At 35.9% G+C, this 14046-nt stretch overlaps 1 protein-coding gene across 2 annotated transcripts in view; it reads left to right on the top strand.

The window, feature by feature from the left end:
* Positions 1–14046, top strand: part of PGAP1 (post-GPI attachment to proteins inositol deacylase 1) — a 94815-nt gene that overhangs the window by 12415 nt on the left and 68354 nt on the right. For both annotated transcript variants that reach the window (XM_057503757.1, XM_057503756.1), the window contains exons 4-5: positions 9524–9695; positions 12806–12963. In XM_057503757.1, the coding sequence (XP_057359740.1) occupies positions 9524–9695; positions 12806–12963 (330 nt within the window). The remainder of the gene's footprint in view (positions 1–9523; positions 9696–12805; positions 12964–14046) is intronic.

The following is a 14046-nucleotide window of genomic DNA, read 5'->3' as shown; positions in this document are numbered from 1 at the left end:
ATATCTAGCAAAAATATACTTCAAAAATGAGGACAAAATAAAGATATTGTCCAGGTAACAGAAACTGACAATTTTGTCATTAGTAGAAAGAAAGAAGAAAATAAAAAATTACCATTAGGTCAACAGTGCAATAATAATTGCTGGAGACAAGATCAATCCATGGATGCTAAAATTAGTGGGTGAAAGTTTGAGGAGAAAAAGGATATTCACATGGTCTCAAAGTCCATTTTCTAAAATACTATTTACAAGGGAAAATAATAACTTTACAGTGGAGAACCTGGAAGATACCATCTTAACTAAAGTTAACATCACCAATTATAAGACATATGACATTGTGAACCTCCTTGACATGATGCACTGAGAAGGATGCAACATGATTTCTGTGGCATTATTGTCAAAAATGTATAACTTCTAATAAGAAAAATTCAGACAAACCCAAATTGAGAGACATACTACAAAATAACCAGTACTCTTCAAAAGTATCATGGTCATGAAAAACAAGGAAGGAGTGAAGAACTGTCACATTGTCACAGATTAGAGGTGACTAAGGAGAAATAATATATGCAAGGTGGGATGCTGGATCAAATCTTCAATAGAAAAGGTACATTATAGGGAAAATTGCTGAAATTTAAAGTAGGCTGCTGTTTCGTTAATACTATTGAACTGATGTTTATTTCTTGATTTTAATATTTATAACATGATTATGTAAAATAAATCAGGGGAAGTTGCATGAGAGCTATGTGGGTATTTTTATAACTTTTCTCTAATTGATTCAAAATAAGGTTAAAACTTTTTATATATGAAAATGCATTATGAGGTTTATAAGTTGTTTAGAAGGAAAATAGATAACAGTGAAAAGATGGGGAGAGGAGTAAATAAATTATTCTACTTTGATAACAAGTGGTATAATATTATTCTTGGTAGACTTAAGGTTACATATTGTAATTTCTAGAGTAACAACAACATAAAAGGAGATAGAGCTAAAGAATAAATGGAAGAGAAATACTCAGTCTGAAAGTAGGAAAGAAGAGAAAAACATGGGACAAATAGAAAACAAATGGCAAGATGGTAGAGTTAAATCCAACTATATGAATAATTACATTATTTTTAGATGGATTAAACACTCCATTTAAAAGGGAAGACCTTGTCAGACTGAACTTAAAAAGCACAACCCACCCAAGTATATATTAATGTGTTTATTAGAAAGCCAAAGCCACTTTAAATGTAAAGATCCTGATAGATTACAGTAAAAAATGGAAAAAATGTACATGCAAGCACAGATCAGATGAAAGGTGGCATGGCTATCTTAACATCAGTTAAATAGATTCTAGGGCAAAGGATATTACAGGGGTAAAGAGGAACATTTCATAATGATGAAGAGCTCATCAGGAAGGCAGAACAGTCTTGAGTCTGCACCTAAAAACAGAGCTTCCAAATTCATGAAGTAGAAACTGACAAATAAAGGAAGAAATAGGTAAATCTACAATTAGGATTGGAGATTCCAACAATCTTCTCTTAGGAATTGATAAAATAAATAGACAAAAAAACAGTAAGATATAGAGGATTTGAACACAATTAACCAGCTTAACCTATTGACATTTATATAGTACTACTCCCCACAACTATAGAAACTATGTTCTCTCTTTAAATGCACATGGAACATTTAGTAAGATATGCTATATGATAGGCCATAAAACAAGTCTCTGCAAATTTCAAAGGATTGAAATTGTGGGTTCCTGAAGGTAGCAGAAGTCAGTTAGGTATCAATAAAAATACCTGAAAAATCCTCAAGTATTTGGGAATTATCTCTAGGTAACCCAGAAGTCAAAAAGAAAATCACAGGTAGTATTTGAAAATGTTTTGACTGAATTAAAGTGAAAACCTTATCAGAATTTGTAAGGTTAACGTAGGGATTAGAAGAAATATTACAGGAGAACAAGATTTAAAAGCAGTGGCCTAACCTTGTAATTTAAGAAGCTAGAGAAAGAAGAAAATTAAACTCAAAGTAAGTAGAAGTAAGGAAACAAAGATGAGAATGGAAATTAATGAAATAGAAAATAAACAGAAAGTTGATACCAATGACTGATTCTTTGAAAAGATCTATAAATTAACAAATCCCTAGCCACACTCGTTAAGAAAAAAAAGGAGGGGGACACAACTATCAGGAATGAAAGAGGGGGCATCTCTACAGAGCCTGCAGATACTAAGAAGCTACTAAAGGAATATTAAGAACAACATAATGCCAATGAATTTGACAACTCAGATGAAATTCATATATCTCTTGAAACATGTTACAAAACAGACACAAGAATAAATAATCTCTGATCTATATCTGTCTAAGAATTTTTGGATTTGTAAATAAAAGTCTTGCTACATGAAAACTCTAGAATTAAGTGACTTTAGTGGTGAATTCTATCAAACATGTAAAGAAGAAATGATGCCTATCTTACACAAACTCCTTCAAAAAATAGAGGAAGAGACCACCTGAGTTCATTTTAAGAAACCAGCAAATACTGATTGTCTAAATCAGATTACGACATTGTTTGAAAAGAATATAGATCAACAAAAAATGAGGCTGTGAATAGTGGGGAAAAGATGGTGGAATAGGAAGGCAAGGTGGAACACACCAAGGAAGCAACTGCAGCAAATACAACTAAACCTGAAAATGACTTGAAGACTGCAGAATAGACCATCTACACCTGGTAAAGAAGAGAAGACCACATAGAGAAGGGTAAAGTGGCAGAGCTGTGATTGATCAGGACCCAAGCCCTCCCTCCATCCCAGCCCACAAACTGGAGGGAGAGGAATGGAGCAGAGGAGATAAGCATACAGGAATCCTGCATACCTGACCCTGGAGATTTGCTCTGGGAACACAAGCTCACATTATACTGGGTTCTGGTGATTAACAGGGCTGGACACCAGGGAGAGTTGGAGCACTTTGGGAGGCTGAGACTCCTGTAGCTTGTGGAGGACAGGCACACTTCATCAGTCCCACCGAGACCCAACGCAGAGGCAGCAGTTTGAAAGATACACCAGCAGCCTGAAGTGTGCCTGAGGGGTGGGGGTTGGAGGGAGCTCTACAGAGGAGAAAGGGCAGGTGGGCAACACTTCCTTAGCCCTCCCTCAGCCCAGTTGGCTGGGTGCTTGTGGGAGTTAGCTACAAATGTTCCATCTACCTTGCTGGTGGTTCAGCCCTGTGGTCTGCTTTCCTCCATAACTGCCTGCTCAGCCCAGCAGCAGTCAGACTTTGCTGCCTACTATGCAGAGGGAGACATTCCCAGCTTTCCTGGCCCTTTCTCAGCCCAGCTGGAAAGGCACCCACAGCAGCCAGCTCCAAATGCTCTTTGCCCATTGTTGGTGATTCAGCCCCATGTCACTCTCCCCTGTGCACCTGCTCCACCTGCCCTGCTGGCCCAGCAGTGCCACTGTTGCTGTGCAGCAGGCAGAGGGCTGCCCCACCCACAATGATCCCCACAGAAGTGCCTCACAGCAGGTAAAGGGCTGGCTGAGAGCTGCCAGCTGTAGCAGACTGAGATCAGCCACTGCTGGCAGATAGGCAGAAAGGCAGCCCCATTCAAAGCCCACCACCACCAACTGCAGCTTCTAGTGCAAAGAACCAAGCACTGGTGAACAAAGCATCTTGAGCTTCTGGGCACCACAAGATGCCTTCCTCATAAAGCTACTACTTTCTAGACCAGGAGGCATAGCTCATCTGTTTATACAAAAGAGAAACACAGAAACTCAGACAAAATGAGGGGGCAGAGGAATATGTTCCAAGCAAAAGAACAGGATAAGACACCAGAAAGAGGGCTAAACAAAACGGAGATTACCAATACTCTTGATAAAGATTCCAAAGTAACAGTCATAAAGATGCTCACTGATCTGTGGTAAAGAATTGATGATCTCAATGAAAACTTCAATAGAGATAGATTTGAATAAGAGCCACTCAGAGCTGAAGAATACAGTAACTGAGATGAAAAATACAGTGGGGGAATGAATAATAGATTGCTATAACTAGAGGAGACAATCAGATGGCAAATGTAGAACAGGAAAACAATGAAGCTGAGGAACAAAGATAAAAAAGAATTTCTAAAAATGAGACAATGCTAAGAGAGCTGTGTGACAACAACAAACAAAACAATATTTGCATAATAAAGAGTACCAGAAGGAGAAGAGAGAGACAAAGAAGTAGAAAGTCTTTGACAAAATAATACCTGAAAACTTCCCCAATCTGGTGAAGGAAATAGACACCCAAGTCCTGAAAGTACAGAGAGCCCCTACCAAAAGGAACCTCAGAAAGACAACACCAAGACATAAAGTAATTTAAATTGCCAAGATTAAAAATAAAGGGAATTTTTAAAGAAACGAGAGAGGCAGACGTTTACCTATAAGGGAAACTCCATAAGACTATCAGCAGAAACTTTACAGGCCAAATGGGAGTAGCATGAAATATTCAAAGTGTTGAAAGGGAAGATGCTATGACCCAGAATCCTCTACCCAGCAAGGTTATCATTCAGAATTGAAGGAAGAATTAAAAGTTTCTCAGATAAATGAAAGTTAAAAGAATTCATCACTACTAAAATGGCCTTACATGAAATGTTAAAGGGACTTCTGTAGATGGAAATGTTCTTAAGTCTTAAGTCTAAATAACTTTTATCAGGGAAAATAAACCTACAACAAAGGCTGTAGGCCAATTACTAAGCAAGTATGAAGTTTTTAAAAAAGGAGTAAAATCAACTATACACAAAATCAGTCAAAGGATACACAAAAAATGTACACTCTGACATAAAGTGTGGAGGAGGAAGAAAAAAAGTAATACTTTTAGATTACATTTGAAATAGAGTGACTATCAACTAAATATAGATTGTTATATATTTAGAAAACTATCTACAAACCTTATGATAACCACAAACCAATGCCTATAATAGATACACAAGAAATTTAAAAAATCCAAACATAGCACTAAAGAAGAACATTAGATAACAAGAGTATAAGAGAGGCAGAAAAGAAGAGAGGAACTACAAAAACAACCAGAAAACTATTAATAAAATGGCAATAAGTATATACCTTTCAATAACTACCTTAAATGTAAATGGACTGAATGCAGCAGTCAACAGACACAGGGTGGCAGAATGGATAAAGAAACAAGACCCATCTATATGCTCCCTGCAAGGGACTCATTGCAGACCTAAAGACATATATAGACTGAAAGTGAAGGGATGGAAAAAGATATTTCATGCAAATAAAAGGGAGAAAAAAGCAGGAATGGGAGTACTTAGAGTAGGCTTCAAAACAAAGTAACATTGCATTATATTACAAAGAAGAATGACATTACATAGTAACAAAGGGATCCATCCAACAAGGGAATATAACAATTATAAATATGTACCCAACATAGGAGCACTGTGTATGTAAATATGTAAAACAAACACTAACAGAACTAAAGGGGGAAATAGCACAATCATAAGAAATTTAACACTCCACTTACATCAGTGGATATATCATCCAGGCAGAAAATAAATAAGGAAATAGGTACTGAACAGCACACTATATCAGATGGACTTAACGGGTATCTACAAAACATTCCACCCAAAAGCAGCAGTATTCACATTTTTCTCAAGTGCATGTGGAATGTTCTCCAGAATAACTTACTAGGTCCCAAAACAGCTGCAGTAAATTCAGAGATTGAAATTGTATCAAGCATCTTTTCAGATCATAATGGTATGAAACTAGAAATAAATTACATGAAGAAAACAAAACCACAGACACATGGAGCTAAACAACATGCTTCTAAATAATAAATGGATCAGTGAACAAATCAAAACAGAAATCAAGCAATGCATTGAGACAAATGAAAACAAAAATACAATAGTTCAAAATATGTGGGATGCTGCAGAAGTGGTTCTAAGAGGGACGTACATAGCAACACAGGCCTACCTCAAGAAACAAGAACAATTCCCCAAGAAACAGTCTAAACTCACAACTAAAGAAAGTAGAAAAAGAAGAACAAATGAAACCCAAAGTATGAATGAGGGGCATAATTAAAGATCAGAGCAGAAATAAATAAAAGAGAAGAATAAAACAATAGAAAAATCAGTGTAATCAAGGTTTCTTTGAGAAGATAAACAAAATGGACAAACCCCTACCCAGACAAATCAAGAATAAAGGGGACACAAATAAGCAAAACCAGGAACAAAAAAGGAAAAGTTACAACTGACACTACAGAAGTACAAAAATTTATTAGAGAATTCTATGAAAAATTATATGACAATAAATTGGACAACCTAGAAGAAATGGATGAATTCCTAGAAACATACAATCTTCCAACACTGCCCCTGGAAGAAACAAAATTTGAACTGAATTGAACTGGTAATCAAAAAGCTCCCAACAAACAAAAGTACATGACTAGATGGCTTCATGGGTGAATTCTACCAAACATTTAATAATGAGCTGATACCTATCCTTCAAGTATTCCAAAAAACAGAAGAGGAGGAAATACTTCCAAACTCATTCCTTGAGGCTATTATTACTCTTAATAGCAAACTAGCCAATTACCAAACAAGGAAACTATAGACCAATATCCCTGATGAACATAGGTGCAAAAATCCTCAACAAAATACTAACAAAGCTAAATAAACAATGAAACAAATGATTATCCATCACAGCCAAGTGGGATTTATTCCAGGGATGCAAGGATGGTACAATACCAACAAATTGATCAATATGATATTCTAAATTAACAAAAGGAAGGATAAAAACCATATGATCATCTTTATAGATACTAAAAAAGCATTTGACAATATTCAACATCCATTCCTGATAAAAATGCTCAACAAAGTGAGTGCAGAGAAAACATACCTCAATATGATAAAGGCCATATACAACAAACCCGCAGCCAACATCATACTCAATGGCAAAAAGCTGAAAGCTATTCATCTAAGATCAAGAACAACACAAGGATGCCCACGCTAGTCGCTTTTACTCATCATAGTACTGAAAGTCCTAGCCATGGCAATTAGACAAAAAAAGAGAGAGAAAGCATCCAAATTAGCAAGGAAGAAGGGAAACTGTCACTTTACAGATTGGACATGACAGTATACATAGAAAACCCTAAGGACTCCATAAAAAAAAAACTATTAGAACTAATAAATGGATTTAGCAAAGTTGCAGGATATAAAATCAATATACAGAAATCTGTTGCATTCTTGTACACTAACAACAAACTAGCAGAAATAGAAACCAGGAAAACAATCCCATTATAATTGCATCAAAATGAATAAAGTACCTAGGAATAAAACTAACCAAGGGGGTGAAAGACCTGTACTCTGAAAAATATAAGACACTGATGAAAGAAAAATAAAGACACTAATAAATGAAAATCTAGCTTATACTCATGGATAGGAAGCATGAATATTGTCCAAATGGCCATCCTGCCCAAAGCAATTGACAGATTCAATGCAATCCCTATCAAAATCCCAATGACATTTTTTGAGAACTAAAGCAAATCATCCTAAAATATATATAGAACCATAAAAGACTCCCAAATAGCCAAAGCAATCTTGAGAAAGAACAAAGTTGGGGTATTATCCTTCCTGACTTTAAGCTATACTACAAAGCTATAGTGATTAAAACAGTATGGTACAGGCACAAGAACAGATCCATAATCAATGAAACAGAATAGAGAGCCCAGAAATAAACCCACTCATATGGTCAATTACTGTATGACAAAGGAGGCAAGAATATATTATGCGGAACAGTCTCTTCAATAAATTGTGTTGGGAAAACTGGGCGGCTACATGCAAGAGAATGCAACTGGATTACTTCTCTAGCTCCATACACAAAAGTATACTTGAAATGTATGAAAGACCTGAATATAAGACATGAAACCATAAAACTCCTAGAAGAAAACAAGCAAAAATCTCTTGAACACAGCATGAGCAATTTTTTTCTGGACACATCTTCCTGGCCAAGGGAAACAACATAAAAAATAAACAAGTGGAACTACAGCAAACTAAAAAGCTTCTATACAGCAAAGAACATCAACAGAATAAAAAGGCAACCTACAGTATTGGAGAACATATTTGTAAATGATTTGTCTGATAAAGGGATCCAAACTATATAAAGAACTCATATGTCTCAATACCAAAAAAGCATAACCCAATTAAAAAATGGGCAGATCTAATAGGAAAAGACAATTGATGCAAGAAGAAAGTGAATTGCTGGAGAAAGTGATGACTTGAGAAGGCCAAAGGGGATATGTTTCAGAACAAATATGTAGGATTTGGCTTTTGCTAGATCATGTCTGTGTCAGGGATTGCCAAGACTAATCCCAGGCTCAGTGATCCTTGAGGAGGCCTCACAGGACTCAGTATGTAGTTGTATTCATGGTTTTGATTTATTACAGTGAAAGCATACAGAGCAAAAATCAGCAAAGAGAAAAGATGCATGGGTGAAGACTGGAGGAAACCAGGTGCAAGCTCTCAAAAGTCCTCCTTCTGGGGAGTCACACTGGATGCATTTAATTCCTACAGCAGTGAGTTTTGACATGTATGAAGTATTGTCTGTGAGAGAAGCTCATAAGAGACTCAGTGCCCAAGGTTTTATTGGGATCTGCTCATGTAGACATTCTGTGCCTAGTATGTACCAAAATCCTAACCAGAAGGACAGCAGGTATTCAGCATAAACCAAATTGTTTGCAAAGCAGTTTCAGCATAGTGAACCATGCCTATTTAGGAAATTATAGCAACACTCACCAGATGTAAGGTCTCAGACTGCTACCCAATGCCAATGTTATATGTAGTTCATTCTAAAGATAGCAGTCTCAGGCCTACTATCTTCACTCCTCTGCACAAGGTCTAATTTATTCATAGTAACAGAAGAGGAAGCATAGATGGAGGATCAGTGTGGAGGATGATGAGCAAAAGTTTGGTAGTGGAACTGAAGATACTCTGTGGAGATAGAAAAAAAAGCAACATTTATTTAAAAAACAAAATGTGTATTTTTCACTGAATAAATGTGATGGAATGCAGCTTTTTTTAAAAAACTCCGGATATACAATAAAGAAATAATTTGATGAGATAAGTAAGATACATCAATATGATAAGGTAGTATATTACTATGGAACCATAATTTTTCTGGCTTTTTGGTGATACTTCCAATTTCAAATAAATGACCTGACCTCTTATATCCTACAAATTTAATGTTCTGGTATGTAGCAAATATAATTACACCTCTTACATCCAATAAAACAAATCGTGAACCATGATTTCCTAGATCAAGTGCTCTTATTTTGGTTCAGAAAACCAAAGCATAGCTGATAAAATATTTGGCAGAACACAAAATAGTTATGTATACACTAATTACAAGTGTATGAAAATGTATTTCTGTATCTTATGATGAGAGGTTATGTAAGTAGCTTACTTTTCCTTTTTCTATAAAATTGCTTAAATGTAGAAATAAATATTTAGTATCTATATTATGATACTAACTAAGCCTTAATTATGACTTTGTGGTTTTTTAATAGGGTCAAGAATTTGCTCCAAAAAGTGTGGCAATAATTGGTCATTCTATGGGTGGCCTTGTTGCAAGAGCATTGCTTACACTGAAAAATTTTAAACAAGATCTGATAAATCTTCTTATTACACAAGCCACACCTCACGTTGCTCCTGTGATGCCATTAGATCGCTTCATTACAGGTGAGTACTTTTAATAAATACTGACCTCCCCATTGTTTAGGACTAAAAGCCTGAAGCTATTGCCTTTATAGTATGCTACAGATTTACCCACTTGTGAAGCAGTTTCAAGCCAGCTCCTCCAATTCTGAGCATGTCTTTTTGCGACTTTCAACTTAGGTTTATAATTGAAACTGCCGCTAGTTTTCTTTGTCCTTAACATCTTCACATGAAGAGCATGTGTCTTACAATCCCTAGGTACTTGGGGTTCAGTTATTCTTAAGGATGACTCCCTCTCAAAGTGTGTTTAAGTGAGTTAAACTTCCTATATTTTGTTAACTCTATTGTACTATGTGTACTCTATTCAAAATAAGCATATATTTAAGTAAAATAGAAATGCCCTGTTTTTAAATAAATATAGGTCTGCTAACACTTTATATGGTGAGTTAGAATTGCTAATATTTATAGAGCTCTTGCTATATTCGGGGTGTTGTGTTAAGGGCTTTGCATACATGATGTATTATTATGTCACTCGACTGTTACAGCAATCCTTTGAAGTAGGTATCATTATCCTCATATTTATGGATATAAAAAAGATGCAAAGATAAAATTCTTGCCCCAAGTCACATGGCAAGAAAATAGTGGAGCCAGTATTTGACCCTGGGAAACTTGTTCCTGGGTCTGTGCTCCTAACCTTTGCATGCTAATCTTTGCATCTGCTCTTCCTAATTAGCCTCTTACTGTGGTACATTACTATAACAAAGGAAATAACACTGTGGATGATACTATAATGTATGGAATTTTGAATGAACAGTAGGAATTTATGATTGCAGTCAGCTAATGGCAATTATGTCACAGAATAAGAATTAAACATCTGCTATCTCAACTTTATTAAAGAAAGTCAAGTATTAGCTTCACTGCTTTTTGGAATATTGTATGAGTAGAAGAAAATCTTAGGAAGAAAGAAATCTTTTCCCTGATCAGAAAAATGTACACAACTTCTTACTTGGTCAAAATTTGCATTCTTAATTGTGATGAAATTTTGTTTATAGTTAAATGAGAAATATACCCTAGTGACTCCAAATCAGTTTTCCAAAGCACCCATCTTAACAACATTGCCAAGGAGTAACTTCTTTGCTAGAGTATATGGTGCAACAGTACTTATAGTAAAGTTTGTTTTTTTTCCTTATTACATATAAAACTTTGCCTGTAGAAATCTTTTAATAAAAATTTTTAGTTTTATTATTGAAGTTACTTAAATCTGTTTACTAGTTCTAATAATTATAAATGAACTATAGATTTAGAAAAAATACCAAAGGTATAGACAAGTCATAATACTTGTCACCACAATTGAGAACTGTTTTGCTTATTATGTTTTGTATGGTATATGTAGATGAGCCATGTATGTTAAATTAGAATTACTCAAAATATATTTTTTAAAAAACTGTTTGAATAAAGAACTGTCTAAAGAGTCAGGTTTTATTGTTTTTGAAGGATAGTGATGGTCTGTCTCTAAAAGGCTCAAACTAAAAGTGATTCTTAGGTTCAGAATGCCTTTCTGGTAATTAGCAAGCTTCTTTCCAGTTTATTCTGTGTTTAATTTTCATTTCATTAAGCCAGAATTAGAATGAAAAAAAAGTTCATGGGGTGGTGTATTTTAGGTTTTTAGGAGACCCATATGACCTCCAGGAGTAGATGCCCTGTTTTTACTGGGTGGAAGTAGTGCCCTTAAGTAGGGGAAAGGAAGCCCTGCACTGCACTCTGGCCCTGCCATTCACGTGGGTTGAGGAGGAGTGTACAGGCCAGCCAGCCTCTGCACTTGGAGGCTATGCCTTTACTTACAGGCCATGATGCAGGTAACCAAGCCTTTAGACTTTTCTTGCCTGTATACCCTAAGCCCATCTCCATGCCTCTTACCTGGATCTGTTGTGAGGGCAGGTGCGTACAACCCTAAGCATGAATTGTAGCCAGATTGTGGATCTGCATGAGGTACAGACAGAGCTTAAATATGTACATGAGGCTCTTGTGATGCAGGATGAAATTGGTATGGGAAGAGGAGGAGGAGGAGCACAGTGATGGGCCCGAGTTTTGCTTTTCCTGTGCTACCGTAATGTAGTGTCTTAAGTCGAGATTGTTCTAGAACTCTTAATTTGAGCCTGGCCTTCCAAGTTACTTTGATGGTATATTTGTCAAGGTAGGCAGTGAAATATATTTAACTGTTTGTTAGCTGGGATTTGACTTTTAAATACTTAGACATATGGCATGCATACCCCATGGGTATTCTTGTCCCAGGCCCTGCAGATGTTAGGAATGAGTCTGCTTTCTGGTGATCTAAGTAAATATTGCTGAGATCTTTAATGGGAGTATGTTGCTGTTCCAAAATGCTTGAAGCCCTCAATAGGATCAAATGCCATGATAAAAATGCATTCAGTTTTGATAAGCAGAAAAGGAGATGAGATCTTCCTTCCCTGACCTCAGGTCTGTGACACTGCATTTTTCTCATTTTCTTTTGGTAAAGTGGAAAAATTTGTCTGCAGGTTCTTCTCTTTGAACTACCTGTTATGCTAAATGGGTAGAACCTTCTTAAACCTCAGGTTTTCCACAGCAGCAGAGAATCCAAAGACTAATGTGGATGTCATTGTCCTGACAGATGGTATTTGAAGAACTTAATGGGACTTTGTGTGGTGGTGGTTGGCACATAGAGAACTACTAAGGCCTCATAAACAGGGACAGTACCATGATTAGGAAGAGCTACAACTCTAGCACAGTAAACTCCTATCTGTGGAAGAATTTTAAGGGTTTCTTCTTGCTGTACTGTGTGCCTCATGAACAGGCAGCATCCTTACGGAATGTAAGGACCTGTCTGCCAATAGACTTGTCAAAGCCAGTAAAATTGGGTGTCTTTTTCTTTATTTACACTGTTAGTAACCCTTAGTTGTATTCTGATTTAATGGGGAAAGCAGCATATGTATAAAGATACTGATTTTATTCAAAATAGAGAAATGTGAATAACATTTTTTAGATGATTCAGATGGCTAAACAGAAATTAAGTTTAATATTAGTATTACAGATATCTTATTGTTGGAAGGAATGACTACTGATTTTTAATGTGTGTCTTTTTTGTTTCCTCCCAGATTTTTATATGACTGTAAACAACTATTGGATTCTAAATGCTAGACACATAAATTTTACCACACTTTCTGTAGCTGGAGGATTCCGGGATTACCAAGTTCGTTCAGGACTGACTTTCCTACCAAAATTAAGCCATCATACCAGTGCCTTATCTGTTGTGGTAATCTTTTTCTTAAATATTCTACTAAAATAGTAACATGATAGACATATTGGGGCATGAAAGGAGAAGTAATGCATAGCTGCTTGAAATGATTGCTAAGTTTGTTTAGTGCTGCTCTGTGTGCCTGCTTGTGGTGTGTCGCGTGAGAGAGAAAGAATTTGAAAGAATAAATGTAACTATGTTGGGAAGGCAGAGGCATGGGTGCTTATATCCATAGAAGGTGAAAAAAATCTTAGAAATTTTGTGAAAATGACTTTTATTTATGAGGAATAACTGTTTCTTATTCAAAGTAAGTCCTGAAAGTTGGGACTGAAAATGAAAACTAAGGTCCCCTCGTTTTATCTGAGCGGTGTTATACATAATAGTAATAATGGAATATCAAACATATCACATACTCTAGAATGCTAAACTTGAATGAAGGTTTACTCATTAAAAATTTTTTAAATTACCTTTGATAGTGTAAACAGAAACCTGCTTAATTGCTAATTATTTTCCCCTGCTAGGACATCAAGTATTTGGGTTTTGACTGGGGTACATAGCTTCTGGAAAATGAGTTCAGGTTTCCTTTTAGGACTTATATTATTTCTTATATTTTTAACCTTGAAGTCTTTCATTAAGATCTTAACTTTTGAACTCAGTATATGCTTCTTCTCCAAATATAACCTAATTTCTAAAAGGAAAATCCAGAGTTCCTTTTACTTTTTAGGAGATACTGCTTTGTTTCATGGTTGCTCAGCTCATCTACTATTGCCCTACCTTAGATTGCTGTTCATTCATTATACAGGTTATTACTGAAATCTTACCAAATATAGAACAAAAATTAGTAAGCTCTTCTTTTACCCACCATTTTTTAAAAACTGGAGGAGTTGTGGTGTAGCCATAGTAGCTCTGGAACTAAACTGGTAAATCTCTCAATACTCATTATTGCTGTGAATCTTCTTATTTGATGTTGAATATTTGGGGCAGATATTTTCTGGAAATCCTCAAAATATTAAATATGAGCTCATTAGTAAACCTGGATGTCAGTCATCTAAAATTGAATATAGCTTATTTCCTAAACTTGGTCTGAGGCATGATGCTATA

Source organism: Manis pentadactyla, chromosome 6 (assembly GCF_030020395.1).
Source record: "Manis pentadactyla isolate mManPen7 chromosome 6, mManPen7.hap1, whole genome shotgun sequence".
In the NCBI taxonomy this organism is placed as follows: domain Eukaryota; kingdom Metazoa; phylum Chordata; class Mammalia; order Pholidota; family Manidae; genus Manis; species Manis pentadactyla.
The sequence above is the reverse complement of the archived record's forward strand: the minus strand, read 5'-3'. Positions and strand labels throughout refer to the sequence as shown.